The sequence below is a fragment of the Arvicanthis niloticus genome, chromosome 26 (assembly GCF_011762505.2).
Source record: "Arvicanthis niloticus isolate mArvNil1 chromosome 26, mArvNil1.pat.X, whole genome shotgun sequence".
NCBI classification, from domain to species: Eukaryota; Metazoa; Chordata; class Mammalia; order Rodentia; family Muridae; genus Arvicanthis; species Arvicanthis niloticus.
Window position 1 is genome coordinate 33,746,560 of NC_133434.1, and position 19,939 is coordinate 33,766,498.

General features: G+C 52.6%; 2 protein-coding genes across 15 annotated transcripts; one reads left to right on the forward strand and one right to left on the reverse strand.

Annotated features, from left to right (window-relative positions):
• Nucleotides 1–278: 278 nt before the first annotated feature.
• Neil1 (nei like DNA glycosylase 1) lies at nucleotides 279–6,830 on the forward strand. 11 transcript variants are annotated; one of them, XM_076925657.1, is made up of 11 exons: nucleotides 279–392; nucleotides 656–1,024; nucleotides 2,006–2,462; nucleotides 4,335–4,454; nucleotides 4,547–4,610; nucleotides 4,834–4,933; nucleotides 5,283–5,410; nucleotides 5,579–5,606; nucleotides 5,766–5,827; nucleotides 5,983–6,181; nucleotides 6,314–6,830. In XM_076925657.1, exons 3-11 carry the CDS (start codon nucleotides 2,029–2,031, stop codon nucleotides 6,382–6,384), a joined length of 1,206 nt encoding a protein of 401 aa, XP_076781772.1. In that variant the 5' UTR covers nucleotides 279–392; nucleotides 656–1,024; nucleotides 2,006–2,028; the 3' UTR covers nucleotides 6,385–6,830. The 11 variants fall into 11 exon arrangements, 10 of the variants coding, with proteins under 10 accessions (XP_076781772.1, XP_076781775.1, XP_076781773.1 ...); XM_076925660.1 differs by having other exon boundaries at nucleotides 6,019–6,181; XM_076925658.1 differs by having other exon boundaries at nucleotides 656–919.
• Nucleotides 6,831–7,404: 574 nt separating this feature from the next.
• Nucleotides 7,405–18,707, reverse strand: Man2c1 (mannosidase alpha class 2C member 1). Of its 4 annotated transcripts, none has more exons than XM_076925649.1 (26): nucleotides 18,549–18,707; nucleotides 18,143–18,265; nucleotides 17,714–17,837; nucleotides 16,002–16,072; nucleotides 14,571–14,748; nucleotides 13,953–14,142; nucleotides 12,794–12,816; nucleotides 12,559–12,669; nucleotides 12,261–12,353; nucleotides 12,028–12,144; nucleotides 11,726–11,821; nucleotides 11,501–11,646; nucleotides 11,036–11,159; nucleotides 10,576–10,697; nucleotides 10,394–10,479; nucleotides 10,152–10,307; nucleotides 9,846–9,943; nucleotides 9,602–9,696; nucleotides 9,269–9,373; nucleotides 9,034–9,190; nucleotides 8,798–8,941; nucleotides 8,365–8,474; nucleotides 8,189–8,268; nucleotides 7,883–8,031; nucleotides 7,693–7,802; nucleotides 7,405–7,614 (listed from the first exon to the last, which is right to left on the reverse strand). In XM_076925649.1, exons 1-26 carry the CDS (start codon nucleotides 18,647–18,649, stop codon nucleotides 7,488–7,490), a joined length of 3,036 nt encoding a protein of 1,011 aa, XP_076781764.1. In that variant the 5' UTR covers nucleotides 18,650–18,707; the 3' UTR covers nucleotides 7,405–7,487. The 4 variants fall into 4 exon arrangements, with proteins under 4 accessions (XP_076781764.1, XP_076781763.1, XP_076781766.1 ...); XM_076925648.1 differs by lacking the exon at nucleotides 12,794–12,816 and adding an exon at nucleotides 12,817–12,923; XM_076925651.1 differs by lacking the exon at nucleotides 12,794–12,816 and adding an exon at nucleotides 12,817–12,923 and having other exon boundaries at nucleotides 9,602–9,736; nucleotides 9,842–9,956.
• Nucleotides 18,708–19,939: the final 1,232 nt, after the last annotated feature.

Genomic DNA, 19,939 nt, shown 5'->3' on the forward strand with positions numbered 1-19,939 from the left:
ACCTCCTCCTGAGGAGGCAGAAGAGAGAGGATCAGGGTAAGCTGGGGGGCCAGTCTGAGTTCCAGGCCAACGAGGAATACATAGCAAGACAGTCTCTTTAACCTTCCTCTCCTAAAAAAAAGATAAGAAGTGAATAAATGGGTGACTGGAAAAGCAAGAAAAAAGTGTGTAAAAGGGTGAGTCACGGCTGATGGTCGGCCCGGGCACCCTGAAGAGGTTTCTTTCTTTTATACTTTTAATACTGCTGCTTCAAGGCTCAGCCCCACCCATAGTTCTCTCTCCTCTTCTCCTCATCTAGCCTGCTCACCACCACTCACCCCTGCTGCAGCCACACAGACCTTCCTCGGCTTCTGTTCTTGCACTTTGAATTGATCCCTTGTGCCTGGCAAAAGGTATCTTGTCTACACTTTATTATTATTATTTTTTTATTTTTTATTTTTTTTGGCCTGAGATTGTGAGAGTCAGACCAAACTTTTGTACTCCTGACTTTACCTAATACTGCCCCAGAGAGAAGCCCGTGTTACTGCCGGATGCACTTCCCCCCGCGGGCCGTGAAAAAAAGTTGTTTATATGTTACATCTGATTGCTCATTGACGGGGCCATCTTGGGTCCCCAGGGATTGTTTATCATGCACCTGTGTTTGTCCTGCATACAGCTGCATGTGGCACTACATAATCAGTGCCGTTTCCGGAAGCTGGTGTCAATCCTGGCCAGGTTGACTGTCGGTGACTTCAACTGCAGACACAGCTGCGACTCCGGGCACCAGTTCCGAACGAGGCTCTGGCCACCGTAAGACGGGTTCTTCCATCACCTCCGGGCCACGCGACTGGTCCAAAGGTGGCACAACACCCGAGATTCTCATAACTAAGGCTCCATTCCATACTGCGCCGCCTGCCTGAAGAACTACACTTCCCAGCAGGTACCGGGGCGGCTATGTCCTTTCCCAGCGTTCTCTGAAGTTCGGCAGACGCTGGAATTAACCCCTTACTGGCTGCTGTCCCCAGTTGAGCAGCAACCAGAGCAGGTATCCAACTTTGATGGGGGACGATTCGGGTCCTCAGTAGAACTGAAGCTCTAAAGGATCTGGGAGCCCTGGAAAGACAGAGAACTCAAATTTTGTTGGGGGTGTGTACCATCGCACACCTCGCAAAACTAGGACTCTGAAGGTTTTCGGCAAACCAAACCCTTTTTGGTGCCAAGCCCCAAAGCGTCCGCTTTTGATAAATTGCCCTTCTTCCCCACAGCTACGTTCGCCTCAGATCCTGCAAGTAGCAAAGCGGAGGTGGCGGCGGGTGGTGGGGGTGGGGGGTTAGAGGGGAGCGAGAGCAAAGAACTAGAGCCCGCTCCTTCCTGGCACCCCCTAGGGTCTATGAGAACAGGGCTGGGCACAGATTGAACATTCCCTTCTAGTTCTGCTTCCGAAGGCAGCTGGGAGGGAGCCTCTCTGTTCTGGCTGGGTGGCCTTGGCAGGGTAGGTCCCACCTACCCTGCCAAGATTAAGCTGTGATTAATGCTGAGAGCCTTGCCTCTGGGATGCCGTCAGGTAGAGGCCAGAACAGGTGCTGAGAAGATTTGAACTTTGGGAGCGGACAAGATGTGGATTAGAGAGAAAGAAGACCCCCTTCAAACTTCTTACTGTGTGTGTGGGATGAAGGACAGCAGGGGCAAAGGCCAGGAGTTGGGGACGAACAGGTTTATAGGTGGGTAGGGGAACTTGGGGGACACAAGGCAATAGGCTCCAGCAAGGATCTGAACTGTTTTCTAAAGCAGGAAGGGGAGGCCATGGAAGGAAAGTATTAGTGAGCAAGACAGCCATGCTGCCTCCCAGCTTCTGCTCCCTGGTACCAGTACCTCGGATGGGTGACCAAGCCACCATTTTCTTTGTCTATTCTGTATGGCCCTGTGTCTCTCTGTGTCTCTGACTTTTCCTCTGTAAAAACTTGGTGATAACTCCTACTTACTAAGACATCTTCTGGCACAACCTGTTGTCCTCTTCCTACTACAGGGCCCAGCCATTCCCCCTTCAGAATGCCAGAGGGCCCAGAGCTGCACCTGGCCAGCCACTTTGTGAATGAGACATGTAAGGGGCTGGTATTTGGTGGATGTGTGGAGAAGTCCTCTGTCAGCCGAAACCCGGAGGTGCCCTTTGAGAGTAGTGCCTACCGCATCTCAGCTTTAGCCCGAGGCAAGGAGTTGCGCCTGACACTGAGCCCCCTGCCTGGGTCCCAGCCCCCTCAGAAGCCACTGTCCCTTGTCTTCCGCTTTGGTATGTCTGGATCCTTCCAGCTGGTACCAGCAGAGGAACTGCCGCGCCACGCCCATCTACGTTTTTACACGGCCCCACCTGGCCCCCGGCTTGCCCTTTGCTTCGTAGATATCCGCCGCTTTGGCCACTGGGACCCTGGGGGTGAATGGCAGCCAGGACGTGGACCCTGTGTCTTGCTGGAGTATGAACGGTTCAGGTAGGACTGGATATGTGGAGCACCAGACCACTAAGAAACAAGTCCCAGCCCCTACTAAGTCCCAGTCCCTCATCTATCGAGATGGTGTCAGGACAGGTAAAACTGTAACAGAGCAGTCCAAAGGAGGGGGACACAGAAACAGCATGGAGCTGCTGCAGCCCAGCAGCCCAGTGTGCTCCCTGGTGGCCCCAGGCCATCAAGGAAAGCCGAGGGCTTTCACAGTACTTAAACAAGCATGGCCGGGTGGTGGTGGCACACGCCTTTAATCCCAGCACTTGGGAGGCAGAAGCAGGTGAATTTCTGAGTTCGAGGCCAGCCTGGTCTACAGAGTGAGTTCCAGGACAGCCAGGGCTACACAGAGAAACCCTGTCTCGAAAAACCAAATAAATAAATAAATAAATAAATAAATAAATAAATAAATAAATAAATAAATAAAAAAAGAAACAAGCATGTACAGTGGAGAGAGGGTAGCCTAGTGACTGAGTTTCTAAGTCAGGTTTGGCTCTCTATTCTGGTTGCTTACCTGTCTACGTCCTGGGGTTTCCTTTGTGACTGTCCCTGTCATCAGAACCTGCCTCTAAAGAGGCTATAAGAATCTTTGCCGTGAGAAAGGCTCTATAGGGGACATCAGTGGGCAAAGCAAATGTGGTCCCTTCGTTCACCACACTGATGATGGGCAGGTAAGACAGGCGGCCAGGAGACATGGCCAAGGGTGGGGAGCACAGGCATGGCCACTCTAGGGAAGTGACCTTCAAGCTAGGGTTTGGCTGATGGAGACTGAGCCCACTGTTTGAATCTTGGAGGAAAGTCTTACTGGCAGGAACTTGAGGGGTGCAGGCCTGGAGTGGACTTGGCACATTCTCATTTTCCTCCCTGGGAACAGATGTTGTGCCTCTGCGAGGCCCTAGCCTTGGTCACATCTCTAGTGTCACAGAAGCAGTTGACTCCTAGCTTGCCTGTAGCCCTGGGTTATTGTTGCTTCATCTTTTCCGGGAAGTTGGGGGACCATAGGCTGCTTGGCTGCAGGTTCCGTTTGAGTCTCTCAGCTGTTTGCATAGCCCAGCTGGGTACCCTGGGGATGGAGGTCAGAACCACACCAAAGCTTCGGCCTTTTTTTTTTTTTTTTTTTTTTTTTTTTTTCAAATCTCAGAATTCATCACACGCATGCCACCACCTTCTGGTCCTTCATACTTTGAGGGAGTTGGGGTGGGAGTGGGGGGTGAGACCAGACTTCACTCTATTCCAGAATAGCTTGGTAGTTGCTACATCCTCATAGCAATAGGGTTACTGTTTCAGCCTTCCCAGTGTTAGGATTACGGGTGTGCCACTATGACTTGGCACATCACACCAGGCCTCTGTGTGTGTATGTGTGCAAGCGCGTGTGTGCGTGTACATGCAGAGTCTTTTTATGTAGCCCTGCCTGGCCCCAAACTTCCCTCCCAAGTGTTAGGATTTACAGGTGAGAATCACCATGGAGCCGGTCGGTGGTGACGCACGCCTTTAGTCCCAGCACTTGGGAGGCAGAGGCAGGTGGATTTCTGAGTTCGAGGCCAGCCTGGTCTACAGAGTGAGTTCCAGGACAGCCAGGGCTACACAGAGAAACCCTGTCTCGAAAAACCAAAACCAAAAAAAAAAAAAAAAAAAAAAAAAATCACCAAGGCTAGCTGAACATGTTTTGGTTCTTTAAAAATAAACTTAATCCCAGGTTTTTCCCATTTAACAGAGAAACTGAGGCTCCAGCTGCCCGAATATTACTGAGCCCAGAGGGAGCTGGGATGGTTTCTCCTTGCCCTCAGGAACAACCTCCCCAGCCCTTCTTCTCTATCCTGGGATGTGGGATGGGTCTCGTGCATCCAGCCTGTGTCCCTGCAGAGAGAATGTACTTCGGAACCTATCAGACAAAGCCTTTGACCGGCCCATCTGCGAGGCTTTGTTGGACCAGAGGTTCTTCAATGGCATCGGCAACTATCTGCGGGCTGAGATCTTGTACCGGTCAGCAGGCAGGCTGTGGGTGTGGCAATGGCTGGGGTGGGACATGGGTGACCACATCCACTACTTAGCCTGGGCGCTCCCCACCACTCCAGGCTGAAGATTCCCCCTTTTGAGAAGGCCCGTACAGTTCTAGAGGCCCTGCAACAGTGCCGGCTGGTGAGGACAGTATGCAAGCACGTGTGTGCTGGCTCTCCTGCTACAGTGGGTGGCAAGGGTGTGGGTAGAGTCAGGTGTGTCTGCCTTAGCTCACCATGTGTGTGGAGTGGGTGCAAACCACATTAAAGGTCTTGCCAAATGGAGAGACGTCCATTGCCTTCAGTGTGTGAGGTGGGGTGGGTACCCTGTGTTGACACCTTGTTTCTGCCCATACCCCCTTCAGAGCCCAGAGCTGACCCTGAGCCAGAAGATCAAGGCCAAACTGCAGAACCCAGACCTGCTGGAACTGTGTCATTTGGTGCCCAAGGAAGTGGTTCAGCTGGGTGAGGCCTGGGGAGGTCAAGATGGCTGGTAGTCTCTGCTTTAGCCTCTGTGAGATGCTGGACAACTGTCCTGGCTCAAGGGATGGAAGTTTGTTCAACAGACCAGGTCTCTTGGCATGTTTCCACTTTCTACCAGTCTCCCATGCAGCAGATGGGGCAAAGATTCACCCTTGCTGATGAAGAGGCCAGAGAGAGAGGACACGAGCCTAGTCACAGTGGGAGGAGGCAGTGTGGCCTGACTCAGTCTATCAGTTTCTTTAGCTGAGGCCTGAATCAGGTTGAACCAGGCTCTCTGTTCCCCCCACCCCACAAGACCCTCTCACCTCTGACCAGTTCCTCTGTCCCTCAGGAGGCAAAGGCTACGGGCCAGAGCATGGGGAGGAGGATTTCGCTGCCTTTCGAGCCTGGCTTCGGTGCTATGGCATGCCAGGCATGAGTTCTCTTCGAGACCGGCATGGCCGTACCATCTGGTTCCAGGTTTGAGTTCTGTACTCGTATTGGCAAATGGAGCCCCCAGGGAAGCTGGTGGGATAACAAGGTAGAAGCTAGAGGTCTGAGTCACATAGGGATGAGTAAGGACATGGCCTTGCCACTCCAAGGAAAACCGCCCAGCTTGACTCTTGAGTTATCCCCATTCCATTTCAGGGTGATCCCGGACCCTTGGCACCCAAAGGTAAGTAGCTCATAATGTAAGAGGTAAGGAGCTGAAAGGACCATGGGCCTTGCACGCCCATCCTCCCATTCCTCTCCAGCCTTGGAATCACCCAGCAGTAAGAGTCTGGAGAGGGGCTGAAGTCCTAGGACGCTCTAGCTCCAGTAGAACATTCTATAGGGCGCAGATCCCGGAAAAAGAAGTCACAGGAAACACCGATGGGGGCTGAGGACAGAAAAGAGGTAATGACTGCCAACCCTGCCTGCCTCTGCACCTGCTACTGCCCAGCTCACTTCTCAGGCCAGGCTCCTGCCCAGCTGTCTCCTTCTGTCATGGGAGACTTGGGGCCTAGTCGGGAACGTCAGTGGTAGGTCCTAACAAACATGTGAACTGCTAGGAAGAAAACCCTGTAAGGACCATCTTCTCTATCCAGGACCTTCCCCTTTCAAGCAAGTTTGTCTCCAGGACGCAGAGGGCCAGGAAGCACCCTCCTAAGAGTATAGCCCAACAGTCTGAAGAGGCCAGCCTCCAACAAAACCGGGAAACACCTACAGCCCCCGAGAAAGGAAAGAGAAGGGGGCGACGGGCAAGCACAGGTGAGCTGTTTTCAGCATCCTCCTTGAGCTGGGAAGAGGGACTCCAAGGAGTTGCTCTTCAGGGAGGATGGGAGGTAATGCAGAGTCAACAAGGGGAGGACACAGTCACTGCCTCACTTGCTGTCCCCACAGGCCGCCGCAGACCCCCGAAGAGTAAGCCTGACACCCAACCCAAGGAGGCTGGGGAGAGTTCAGCCTCATAGATGGTTTCCTTCCCAGTGCCTTGCTATGTATCTAGGGGCATGGCCGAATTCCTAAAAGCAGTATTTGTAGGGCTGCATGCCCTAGGCCCTGTGACTTTTCCTGCACAACTGTTTTCTGAGTCAGGGTCTCACATGTCCTACCCTTGAACCCATATGGACTTGAAGATGACATTGAATTCCTGTTTGATTGTCCTGCCTTCATTTCCATGGTTGCTGGAATTACAGGTGTGAGCTGAGCCACCACACTCCGCTAGCTGATTTGTTGTTTTTTCAAGACAAAGGTTTCTCTGTATAGCTCTGACTGTCCTGGAACTCATGCTGTAGACCAGGCTGGCCTCGAACTCAGAGATCCACCTGCTTCTGCCTCCCAAAATGTTGGGAAATGTATGCCATCTTCAACCATTTTTTTTAAAATCCTAAATAAAAACCATTGTCCAACCAGTAAATTTGAACTTCTTGCTACTTCCAGGGCTGGCTACATACATAAGGCATGAGAAAGCCAGGTTGGAAAGGCAGGCTGCATGGCGCCACCTATTTATAGATTTAATTCCCTGCCTCCCTTCCCTCCCTCACATACACTCAAGGCCCTGACTATCAGAGGACATTCTGCCTCTGCAGAGCCAGCTCCTCTGCAGACCTGGGCCCAGGCAGTCCAAGGTGCCATAGCTCTTTCCGCCCAGGATTCATCAGGGCCTGTGGTTGGCTGGTCTCCCGGCTTAGCACTTGTCCACAGCTTCCCTCCCAATTAAGGGGGGAGGGGTGAGAAGATATGGCGGTCAGGGGGTGGCAGGCTCCAGGTCTCCTGTCCAGCTGTAATTCCTCTGCTGACAGAGGCAACTTTTTATCTCAAAGTCCCTTGGCTTATGGGCACCTGAGGTCTCCAGTATCTCAAATGGGGGCTGCAAGGCAGACCCTGCACACACAGGCAACCTTAGGTCTTGCCCCTGGAAACACTCTCTCCGTCCTCCTTACAGCCCATGCAGGGCAGCCTTGTGAGAAGCAAAGGCACAGTCACAGGGCTGCTGACCCAAGCATTTATTGCGCAGGACGCTTCGGGCTGGGGAGGGAAGTGAGGAGCCCCCCAGGCTTCCCACAGCCACGACTCAGTTTGGTGGAGGCTGAAGCACGAGCAGTAGGGACCTCACTTGAAAGGGAGAAAAGGTGAGCTTCAGGCGGTGGTCCTGAAAGGACAGGTGCCCAGCGGGGTCGCGCTGCTCCAGGAGGTCACAACTAGATGGAGAACAGGAGAAGCATAAGGACCGGCAAGGGCACGGCTCCCACCTCTACCTCTACCGTGTCTCCACTCACAGGGTGGCCTCCTGAATAGGCAGTGATGTCTGTAGCCAGCAGTCCACATGGCTGCCATGAGCTTCATACAGCCTTAGAACCAGTGTGCGGTGCTGATGGCTCTTCTCAGCCTAGTAGAGGAAGGCAGGACAGTAGGCAGGGCCAAGGACTTGTGCATCCCAGGAACCTCCCCGGTCTATCCTGCCCTTGCCTGCTTGATGGTCTCCAACACTACTGCTGGTGAAGAGACGGAGAACGCACTCCAGGTGGTGTCAGGGGCCGGGCCTGGAGCTGGCAGTGCCAACAGGGGAAAGTTGAGGTTGTAGGCCGCATGAATAACACCAGCTTCTTGGAAGGAGCCTGAGGTATGACCAGAAAGAAACATGGACGGTGGGAGCTCCTCACAGTGTCTCTGGAGGATATGAGGCTGGGCTGCTTCCATTTACCCCGATGCTTTGGCTTACCCCTTACCTCAGGAAAGGACAGAGAGGTTGGGCCCTGCTGCCCTGGTACATACCCTTGTGTGGCATCAAAGCATAAGTGAATTCATGGCGCCCCATGTCAGCAGTAACATCTGGAGCCTTAGGTGCACGCAACCTGGAGTGGGAGGGAGGTATGGGAGGGCTGGAGTTCCGGCACCAGAAGCTCCCACAGACCCGAGCCAGCCCTGAGCCTGGCGGGCACCGCACTCACAGTGAGAGGCTGAGGACGTTGCCTCGTACTGACGCGCCGTACTTGCAGTTGTTGAGCAGGGCCAGCCCAAAGTCACACTCAGACAGATCTATCCAGCGGTGAGCCCACACCTGAAGGGCAGATCCAAGGCCCATGGGTGGCACCATCCCAGAGCCCTTTCCAGTTGGGTGACAATAAGTTCTGGAGCCCATGGCTGTATCCTAGCTGCCACTCTTGGGAAGCTTGGGACATGCCATCCCACCTGTCTGCCTGCTTCCTCATCTGTGAAACAGTAACAGTGGCTATAGTACCTAACCAAAGTCAAGCATGTAGCAAATGCCCGGCCCAGGTTAGAAACCACAGGTGTCAGTCATTGTCTTCTTGCTCTCAACCCACAAACAGTCTCTCCTCAGTCAGGGGTAAGTCCAAGTCCCACCCAGTCCCCATGTCAGACCTCATAGCGAGCCCAGTCCCAAGAGGTGTTGTTGTGTGTCGGCCTCTGAAGGTGCCCAAACTGGATCTCATAGGTGGCCTGGGGGCTCCGTATTCGAGCAGGAAACTCCACCTTCAGGAACTTGTGGGCCTCGTGCCAGTGCACCTGGAAGTGGAATGGAGGGTGGGGACAAGAAGACCTTAGACTTCCTCACCAGCCACACTTAGGAAAGATGGCCACTACCCTGCTGCTTCTACCTCAGTGTGGAAGCGAACATAGGGGCAACCGACATCCAGCACAACCTCCTGACTGAGCCGACTGTTGGGGCTGATCTGAAGCAGGAACCAGGCACTGCCCCGAAGGCCACCTTCAGTGCCTACTGCCAGGGTCCCTGCCTGGCCCAGCACAGGCTTCCTGTGGGGTGAAGGCGGGAGCTACTAAGGCAGAGAAGCATGTATACACAACCACCCCCAGCACCTGCCCAGTAAGTACCGCGTCTCTAGATGGTAGTCCATGACATCCCATGCATCCCAGTACAATGGCACGTCATCAAACAGCACAAACTGGTTCCCCAGGGCACCCTCAGCAATGGCTTCCCTGGAAGGACATGGGGATTGGTGGTCTCTCCAGCTATACTTGGTGGGGATAGGTTCAATAGGGCCAGGGGTCAGGGTACTGCTAGCCCAGACTACCCTGCCCCATGTGTGGGTTCCAGCCTAGAGGTAGACTACTCGGATAGTGTAGTGGTTAGGGAACAGAGGGAAGATGGTACAGTTTGGGATGAACTAGCCAGGCATGGGATTAAGAATAGTGAAGGGTCAGCACCTGCCAGAAGCCACCAGGACCAAAGAAGTAAGACAGCCAGTTGGATCCAGTTTCACCCGAATGATGCCATTGTCCAGAGTCACAGAACCGTCAGTCTTGGAGGGGAGGGTCCTTGAGCTGAGTGAGTAGTGCTCCCTACCCCCAGCCCAAGCCTCCTAAAGCTGTGCATTGCCCCAGCCCCCTGCTCCAGACCAAGAAGAATCCCAGACTAGGCCCCACCCCATTGGGAGCTGCTAGGACTTACCTCCTGCATCACAAACACGGGCTGCTGGGGTAGGAGGAGCTGCAGTGAAGTAGGGGTGGGAGCAGGAGCATAGCCAATACTGGGCACTGTCACCAGGGCTGGGGACAAGGCCTGAGCATCAGTGTAGCCTCTCTGACATTCGAGAGACCTTGCTCAGGTTAAGGATAGGTTGGATGGGGTAGTACACGGCTACTTCTCTCCAGATTGGGGTACCCCAAGATAGGGATCCCTGGGGGAGTATCCTTGCCATGCTGTCTAGCCTTAGTTTCTCCTGCTGCAGGACTAGCCTTCCCCTTCAGCTCATACCTAGGCTGTGAGCCCCACAAGGCTTGGGCAGCGCCAACACTTCAGTGCGCTTCCAGGGCAGCGTGTTGATAATAAGGAGGCCCTCTGGACCTGGCTCCCCAGCACACAAGGCCGCGGCTGCAGCACTGAGCAGTGTATTGCCATGAGAACGGATGTCTGAAGAGAGATGGGTTTGGCATGGGCGAGCAGTGGGTCCCGCTTGGCCCCGAGAGCAGAGGGACTGGTACGAAGGTGGGCCTCACCTTCATAGTAATTCATGGCATCTTCTGCCACCAGCTGAATGCAGCTTCCGGTTACCACATCGTGGAACTGGTTGAGGAGTAGGAGCCTACAGGGACCAAAGACAGAGACAGGAAAGGTGGGAGAGGCAGGCTATGGCAGGGCGAGAAGTCAGGTGAACAGCGGGAAGGGGTGCCTGACTGACCTCCAGAGGTGCTGCAGCTGGGCTGCTGGGTACAGGAACTGGGCACTTCGGGCCAGGGCCAGACTACTAAGCATCTCCACGTCATGGAGAATCTGCTCACATTCTCGGTTCCCCTTCTTGAGCTGTGCCCAGGGAGGGAGGATCAACTTAAATTCTGCTGTGACCCAGGACACCTTCCTAAGCTCTCTCTTGCTCAGAACCCTTGACAGCCTCCCAAGGCCTCTTAGACAAGGTCTCTCCTAGGAAAATTACCTCAAGTGACCTCCCACCCAAACCCTCCTCCTCTGGAGAGGCTCTGTCCCACTTGCTGCCTTGGATTAACCCGGCTATGGTGCCCTTTTCCAAGCCTCTACTGGGAGAAGGGACCGCTGAGCTCCAGCCCTGCCCCTCCCCACCCTTCCCCCACTGCCCTATGCATTATCAAGGCCCTGATTCACTAGGCTGGTAGCCTGGCCCTGACCTGAGCGTGGGTAGTATAGGTGCCATTGTGCAGTTCCAGGAAGAGCTCTCCGACCCACGTGCACAGCTGCCCCGAGTCTCTCTCCAGTGCCGTGAAGAGCTGTCCAGGAGAAGACAGCTGCACCCTGAGGAAGACCACAAGCCTAGCTAGCCTTGGGAGTCCTATAGTTTGCCCTTTGTCTGCAGTGCAGACCAGAGGCCCCAACAAGGAAGCCACCCCCAGACAGTTCCCTAGATACAGAGCTGCACTCTGTTGGCCTTGAGCCCTTCTACCTCAGAATTTCTCTGCACTGTACCCTGAGGTAGAAGTTTGGAAGGTTGATGGGTCAGGATTTGAGAGCTACAGGGTCCAGTGGAAGAGGCAAACTCCATATATAAATGAAGGGAGGCCCAAGGCAAGGGCTAGAGTGTGGGGCTACATCAAAGTGGCTTGAGAGCTGAGGGTCGATGTTGGCTCAGGCCTGACCTGGGCAGCCCATCAGTGTTGCCCAGCCGCTTTAGTCGGTCCAACATGGTCTGTGTGGGGCCACCACCCCCATCCCCGAAGCCGAAGAGGAAGCCACTATGGTTGGTCCGCCCCTTGTCCCGGTTGTTGGTCACAGTCTTCAGCACCTAGATGGGTAGGGACGGGGTCAGCCTAGCACAAGACACCCGGCCCTCTCTGAAGTGCCCAGCGTTCTGTTTCCCTCACCTCCTCCACACTGCCCTGCATTCCATATGAGTCTCCAGGTGGGAAGTGTACCAGCACTCGGGAGCCATCCAGCCCCTCCCAGAAAAAGGTATGGTGCTGCAGGCAGAGACAGCAGGGCAGAGGCTGGAGTCAAGCCGGAGTCAATGCTGGCCACCCACATCCATGTTAGCTGTGATCAGGCAGAGGAGCCACACTCTGGGTAGGGTTTGGTGGTCTGCCCAGGCCCCCTTCAGAGCCTGGAAAGGGGTGAGTGCGACAGGTGGGACCCGGATCCTGCAGCCCTGACCCCTGGGCTTGCTTACTGGGAAGGAGTTCACCAAGTTCCAGCTCAGTTTCTGTGTCAAGAAGCGTCTGATGCCACAGCCTTGCATGATCTGGGGGAGCTGTGCTGAGTAGCCAAAGGTATCTGGCAGCCAGAACTGCAGGGATAAGGCTCTCAGATCTCAGTGGAGCCGCCTCAGCCTCAGCCCCCCTGCATGTGGACTGGGTCCCAGCGGCCCCTGTGTGTAGCCTGGTGTGCCGGCTCCCAGACTACCTCAGAGCACATCTTCCCAAACTCTTGCAGAAAGAAGTTCTGGCCCTGTAGGAACTGCCTCACCATGGCCTCTCCACTGGGAAGGTTCCCATCCTGTTGGGGTTGGGGGGACGGGACAGCAAGACAGCTGGAGTTAGCACCGGACTGGGCACAGGTAGGACCCTGGTCCAACATCACTCTGTTGTGAAGGGGCAGTGGATGCTCTAACACAGGGTTATAACCCCAGCAAGAGTCCACCTTGCTCATTTCAGGCCCAGCTTACTAGTTGCTAGAGGATAGTACTAGGAGGGGCACTTACCATTTCTACCCAGGTGCCACCCACAGGCACAAACTGTCCTCGGCAGGCAAACTCCTGGAGCCGGGCATGCAGACCAGGGTACTGGTTCTTTACCCACTCAAGCTGTTGTGCCTGTTGGGAACATAGGGTAGGAGCTGGGCCAGGAGCAGAAAGGACACTACTCACAGTCAAGCATCTGGTGGCCGCTGAAGGTAAGGACCACGCTTGTCCTTTGATGTCCCCACGTCGGGCCCACCTGCTGTCCAGTTGCCCTCTGACCTGAGAGCAGGCAAAGATGAAGTCAGTGTTCTGCTCCATGAGCTTCACAGCCGAGGACCAGCTCCGGGCACATTTCCTCACAGTCTCTTTGAAGGGCCAAAGCCAGGCTGGGGGTGGGACAGAGTGGAGAGACAATACGGTTCCTGCTTTTTATAGATCACCAGCCCTCCCCTGCATCGAAGCCATGACAGACCCAGCCTAAGGCTCCAGAGGGTCAGCCCAGCCCTCTTCCTGTCTATGTCTACCCTGTGGTACCCCTATTGTGCTGTTACTTTATGTCCTGCTGCAAGGTAGGAGGAACGGGTTGGTCAAGAAGGACTGAGATCAACTGCCAGGACACAGGCACCAGGTCCTAGACGAGCCTTATATTAAGGCTTGGATCCACCAGAGGCAGAGGTACTAGAAAGAGGCATAGCATGGGCTTATCTGGGCAAGTTGTATGACCTCCAGTTGCTCCTGTCCTCTAGGCCTCAGGTCCGACTTTATCAGCCCTCGTTCCTTAGAAACCTTAGCTGTGCCCGAATCAGTATAGCAGGGAGCTTATTAAAAACACACATTTTGGGGTATAGCGGCTCACGCCTGGAATTCAGCATTCAGGAAGCCGAATTGAAGGGCTGCTATCGGCTCAAACCCTACCAGTGCTACATAGCAAAGACCTGGACTTAGCACAGTAACACCGAGCAAACAAAGAACCCAACACTCTCAAGAACACTACAAACTCAAGTTCAAAGCTGAACACTTGACCGGGTCCCTGTGCTCGGGAACTCAGCTCTTCATTGTTGCTTAAATCAAACGCCACTTTGCTAGGAAACTTCGGACTCCCTAACCTAGCTGGGTGAAATACCTCTTCTGGCCCCAGGTCTTATATACAGCATCACCACACCTGGCTACTCTGGGGTCCTCAGCCTCCACAATGCCTACCTATCCAGCACCTGCCACAGGGCCTCATGAGCTAACAGTTTTTGTTGGAAGAAGGAGCAAGCCACAGCCAACGGAGGCCATGATCCAACATCCCTGATTCATTTTACACCAGGGGAAAAAATAGGGTCCAAGAAGGCCAAAGATCATACTGTGCTGTTCAGCCACAACCAAGGCTTTAAGGACACCAGGCACCCTAACAAACAGTGGTGCCTTACCTGTATCAATGTGACAGTGCCCCATGGCATGGATGGTATGCTGGCTTTCACCTCCATGTTGGCCAAAGAACTTAGAGGCCAGGGCCTTGGCTGCTGGGTAAGTCTCAGGCTGAGCAGGGTCACATATGTTCACCATCTGGTTGGCTGTGTGCAGGGCCTGGAAGCTGCGCTGGTTGTCCTCCCCGAGGCCCTGCATCAGGGTTGTGTATGTTAAAAGACTACTCAAGCACACTAGAGAACAAGGCTCCAGCTGGTCCCTCAAGGGTTCTCAGCAAAGTTCCCCACTTTTTTTTTTTTTTTTTTTTTTTTTGGTTTTTTGAGACAGGGTTTCTCTGTATAGTCCTGGCTGTCCTGGAACTCACTTTGTAGACCAGGCTGGCCTCGAACTCAGAAATCCGTCTGCCTCTGCCTCCCAGGTGCTGGGATTAAAGGCGTGCGCCACCACTGCCCGGCAAAGTTCCCCACTTCTAACCTTTTACTCTTGTTGGTGCCCCCAACTCAATTCCATCCCTGTTTACAAAGGAAAATTCTACTCCAACTCTGGATTCCTAGACTGATCTGACCCCAGAAACAATGTGCCTGGAGCAGGGCTCTAGATGAGGGGTGGGGCTCCAGTACCTTGGCCACACCCAGCAACAGCTCCAGGTCCACCAGGAGATTGTGGACATCTCGGTGGAACACAGCCAGCTTAGCCTGGCTCAGCTGGAACATCTTCTCAGGGTCAGGGGCTGCGATCATGCTTCCTTTCCCGGCCCCCAGAAGCCCATTGCAGGCTACTTCCACATAGAGAGTCAAGCTATAAACACAGAGAGGCAGTCTCAGGCCGGTGGACTGCCAGAAGATTCTTGGAGCTTCAGAAGAGTGCAAGTAGGAGGCATTCAGTTGATCCCCCCTCATTTACTCCCAGAATCCACTTCCCCAAGGGACCCATGGGATGTCACGTATATGTGCGGGAGGATCATAGTAGAAATACCAGTTCAAACCCGTGTCCTGCTGGGGAGTGTTCTGCCATGGTTAAGTTTGGATTCCTATACTGCTGTTTAGCTTCATATTTCCAAAGCTGTCTGTACAAAGTACTCTCGGTCTCAAAGCCCTTGCTGTATAGCAAACATGTTTGGCTCCTCCAAGGCTGACTTTCAGTCCCAAGTACTAGCTAACATAGTATTCCAGTTCCTGGAGGCAGCAGCTGGGCATCAGGTTCCTCTGCTGGAGCTAAACTCGGCAGCACTAGGGAAGCCTTTCTGACTCCAGACCTCCTAATCTGGCGATTCCCATATGGAGTCCTCAGTGCATTCTTCCAGAATCTTCAGCAGTTTCATAATTTTATGAATATTTCTGTCTGTCCCTCAAGGCCACTGTCCCAGTGTTTGGAGGAATCGGAAACAATGCACTGTTAACACTGGGCAGTGGTGGTAGAGGCCTTTAATCCTAACACTTGGGAGGCAGGACAGAGGCAAATGAATCTATGAGTTTGAGGCTCTGGTCTACAGAGCAAGTTCCAGGACATCCAGGGCTACACAGAGAAACCTTGTCTCCAAAAACCAAACCAAAGAAAACAACAACAACAAATGTACATAAAGTAAAAGATGCAATAACCATGCATGGTGACACCCAATTTTAATCCCAGCACATGGGAGGAAGGAAGCAAGTAGATCTCTGTGAGTTCAAGGTCAACATGGTCTGCAGAGTGAGTTCTAGGACAGCCAGGGCTAGAGAATGGGACACTGTTTCAAACAAAACAAACAACAACAACAAATGGCCAAACCCAGTATCTTAGCTTTTCATGCTATAGCATAGATGCTCCCTCAATATGAAAATAATGGAATGTAAAAGGTAGGGTACAAAATATCAGAGAAATACTTTTCATCTAGTAAAAGGTGCTTCTGCTGAAAGAAATCTTGAGACTATGACGATGGAGAGGATAAGAATGGTCATCCCTGGTGGAAGGATAATAGGAGTAACTCCTCCCATGTTCTTTTCTATTTACCATGAGAAAGGAAATCTTAAGGTTTAATTTATGTGCAGATGTCTGTGTAAGTAAATGCTCACCTCCGAGGGTCTGCTGCTCGCAGCCTCTCACTCAAGATATAACTGGTCTTTTCACCCTCTTTGGTCAAACCCTGGTAGAGAAGAGAGGCAGGGCTTGAGATCTTTAGAAAGTGCCGGGCGGTGGTGGTGCACGCCTTTAATCCCAGCACTTGGGAGGCAGAGGCAGGTGGATTTCTGAGTTCGAGGCCAGCCTGGTCTACAGAGTGAGTTCCAGGACAGCCAGGGCTACACAGAGAAAACCTGTCTCAAAAAACCAAAAAAAAAAAAAAAAAAAAAAAAAAAAAAAAAAAAAAAGAGAGAGAGAGATCTTTAGAAAATTCGAGGGATGAGTAAAGGCAGTGGGGCCCAGGCTCTGCCATCCCGGTGACCAGCCCTGAGTCCTCTATACCAGGAAAGGCTGGGATGAGGTAATCAGGAACCCTCAGGAGCAAGTGCTCCACCCACCCACTGGTGACCAGCACACAGCTAGTGTTTGCTAGCAGTGGTGAAGGGACTCTGGCCAGCTGGAGTGTGGCAAGCATGGCCCTGGCAGTCCTTGCCCTTCTCCTCACTTCCCTCTGCCTTGCTAACCTGTTAGACTCATCCCTACAGCTGGCCACCAGGATCTATCCCTTATTTGGCAACGTCGTCCACATTAGGTTGTCCACCTCATCCCAATGTAGGCTTTCTCCTTGTAGATTAATAAACCGCCATTTTCTTAGTCCGTTGCCCTCTGGGACAAATACCTCTTTCCCTTCTCCCTTGTTCTCTGTCACCTTTGTCTCTTATTCCCTGCCCTCTGTCCCTCTGAGACAAATCAATTTCATTTGTGCTGAGAACTTGGTTTTGGGGTATCTTGGGCCAACTTCAAGGTCCCTACAGATGGAAGCATCCTGGGCAGGGGTTAGGAGGTCTGGAGTAGCTTCTGGTGGCCTTTCTACCCATAATATATAAAAGGAAATCCCATGGAATGAGTCAGATATATTGATACAGGTCTATAATTCTAGCTACTTGGGAGGTCCATGGTGGAGGATAACAAGTTCAAGGCTACTAGCAGAGACGATTCAACCAGACCCTTTCTCGAATTAAACAGGAAGTGGGGGATGGATGGATTAGCTCAGTGGTGAGAACATTTGTCTAGAATTTGTGGAGGTCCCGGGTTCTGTTAATTAAAAAAGAAGTCCAAGGAATTTAAGATGGATCATCCCCAGTGTTCAGTTAGGTGGGTGCCAAGGGACATATGTATTTAGCCAGCGGAAAGAGGAAGGTTGAATAGGACTCTGACTTCTTTTAGGACAGTCTTCACCCCAGACTTTGAAATGGAAGCTGTATGAATCACCGAAAAAATCTTAGTATTTTTTAAATCTATAAATGGTCATAAAGGCCTATCTCATAGGATTACAAAGATTAAACCTGGTATGCCATTTAATATTTAATATCTGGGGAATGGGGATGTGCAGTTAAAAGAAATTCATTATCCATGGGAAGATAACTTAATACCTTATATTATTCTAGAGTGATTTGAAGTTTCCCCCAATACATATGTACTATACACAATAAGACTAGTGTTTATGAAAACTGGGGGGCGGGGGCTATAACACTAATGTCCAAATGGCAATTTCCTCAGTTCTGAAATCATGAAACCACTCTGGAGACCCGGTCATTCAGCTGTGGCTTCTCCAAAAACCAGGCTAATCTGTGACTGTATCTGGCTCTAGGGGAGGACACCTCACCTGGACAGGTTCCCCATCACGCCAGACAAGGCTTTCTCCATCGCTTTCCCAGCAAAGATGAACTTCCTGGCCCACCCAAACTTCAGGGATGACCAGTTCTACCCGAAACCAGCAGGTCCACCATCTGTAAGAGAGTCGTTTTGATGGGCCTAGGAGTGGAAACCCTCTTCTGACATAGTTCCTTGAATTAAATGTCAGCAGGGCCTTAAGATTTTCTCCATGCATGTGCAGCATCAGAGAAATGGGTGAAGAATAAAGGGAAAGGGGGAGAGGCAGCAGGGATGAAAATACTCAAGACACCGAAGGATAAAGGTGATTCTTCCAGGAGAGGGCGCCACGCTCTGCCATATAGCAGAGTAGGGCCCAAGATGAGTGGCCTTTGGGGTTGTGGTCTTGGGGCGGAGCTTCGCTAAACTGGGCGTTACCCACGTGGGTCCGAAGCTGTCGCCGACCTGTGCAGGGCTGAAGTTCTGCTGCACCGCCTTCTCATAGGGAAGCCTCTCTGGCGTCAGGAAGCTGGAGAGTGTCACCGGGCAGCTGTCCCCGAAGAGCCTGGGCAGGAGGAGCTGATGGGCGCGTGCTCGAAGTCGCCCCAGTTCCACCCGTGAGCTAGCCGATGGCTGGGAAAACGCTCTCCCTTGGCCTAACGCCCTGAGGACTGCCCGGCAGCTCAGCAACACAGACCAACCTCTACGGTTTGCTCCCCAGCCCCTGTCCTGTCTGTGGCGGGAACTTTGTTCCGCGGCCCGGGTGGCCACAGCCCGGGTTTCCCTCCGGAAGGGAAGGGAAGAGCGCGCGGACATGGTCTGCGAGCTCCCCACGCCAAGGGCCACACCTGCCGCGAAGGTTACAGTCGGTGAAGTAGATCGGGGACACGAACTTCTCCACCCGCTCGAAAGTGGTGCGCCAGTGCTTCAAGAACGGCGCTGCCGCCATGGCGATGTCCCTTCCCTCCCCGGAAGATCCTTGGTGCTGCCGGCTCGTTGCACCGCTTGGAACCAAAGGTTCCGGCCATCTAACCAGCTTACGGACCCGAGCAGCTTTTCTTGGGACACCACGGCTTTTGCTAGAGGCTGGCTTTGGGGAGCCTTCCCAGTGAAACCCGGAAGCTGCGCCTTCGCACTTCTCACCTCATCCTAGCTGTCAGACAGCTGGGTAAATTATTCTTAAATACAATGGTAAGTTTGAGCTGGTGATGCGGTTCAGTAAGGAATGCTTGCCTAGGATGCACAAAGCCCTAGTTCGCAGAAAAGGAAGTGTAAACTGAAGTAATCTGCGTCAACGTAGCAACTTTAAGTACAGCCTGGGCTACTTAGCATTCTGAAAGGCAAGGCATATGGAGGGAACCCCTGGAAGGGCATGGAAAAGGTTTTTCCATTCTCTTCACTTACGCAAGCAACTGCATAATATGAAAAGCGCAAGGCTGCCTCGGATGTTTTCAGAAATATAGAAAAGGACCTTTGCACCGCAGTAATCCTCTATTACATACATACATGCATCACCGTTGCCTATCACCCAAATGTCCAGAATGTTGACCTGACGCAGAAGGTCAGCAAATGCAAGGAAGCTTAAATGCCAAGAGCCAACCTCCAGCTTTAACGTTTGCAGGAGTCTGGGAGAAAAAATACAGGAGGAATCTAACTAGCCTGCTTTAATGGAAATAACCAGGTTTACACACCAAATGCAGGTTACCCAGAAAAATGATCAAGTAAGACATATACAATGTCAATTAAAGTAACTTGAGCAAAGTCCCTTGTTTTATTGGTCACAAGGACTCTTTCTCCTAAAAGGGCCCTGAAATCCTATCCTGATCTGCAGGGAGGTGCTGTACACAGTACATAGGTAGCAACTGGCCTGGATGCTGCTGGTCAGACCCATGTTCCCCATCCTTCTAGGCCAGCAGTCTTGACGAAATAGAGGGGTAAGAGGTGAACTGAGGAAGGCAGACTTTTCCTGGCATGCTGCCTCAGCCACTGTCCTACAGTGCTTTTCCATTAGGCTTTTTATTACCTTCAACAGTTTTCTTGTCCTCCTATGACAAAAACACCCTAAAAACAGGATATGGTAACACACACCTGTATTCCCAGAATTTGGGAGCCTGAGGCAAGATTCATGAGCTTTAAAGTCAAATTAGTTTTCTTTATGGTGGTGTTGGGGATTTTAAAAACACTGTAACAACTTATTTGGTTGGGGGTGGGCACGTGGGCCCCTGGGCTCAAACTCAGG

Coding starts and splice junctions, on each gene's coding strand:
- Neil1 (XM_076925654.1), top strand. CDS start 1,595: ATGTGGATTAGAGAGAAAGAAGACCCCCTTCAAACTTCTTACTGTGTG. Junction 4,455..4,546: donor CGGGCTGAGATCTTGTACCG/GTCAGCAGGCAG, acceptor CCACCACTCCAG/GCTGAAGATTCCCCCTTTTG. Junction 5,607..5,765: donor CGGACCCTTGGCACCCAAAG/GTAAGTAGCTCA, acceptor AACATTCTATAG/GGCGCAGATCCCGGAAAAAG.
- Man2c1 (XM_076925651.1), bottom strand. CDS start 18,649: ATGGCGGCAGCGCCGTTCTTGAAGCACTGGCGCACCACTTTCGAGCGG. Junction 17,838..18,142: donor GGCGACAGCTTCGGACCCAC/GTGGGTAACGCC, acceptor ACTCTCTTACAG/ATGGTGGACCTGCTGGTTTC. Junction 9,957..10,151: donor TTGTGGGGCTCACAGCCTAG/GTATGAGCTGAA, acceptor ACTGATGCTCAG/GCCTTGTCCCCAGCCCTGGT.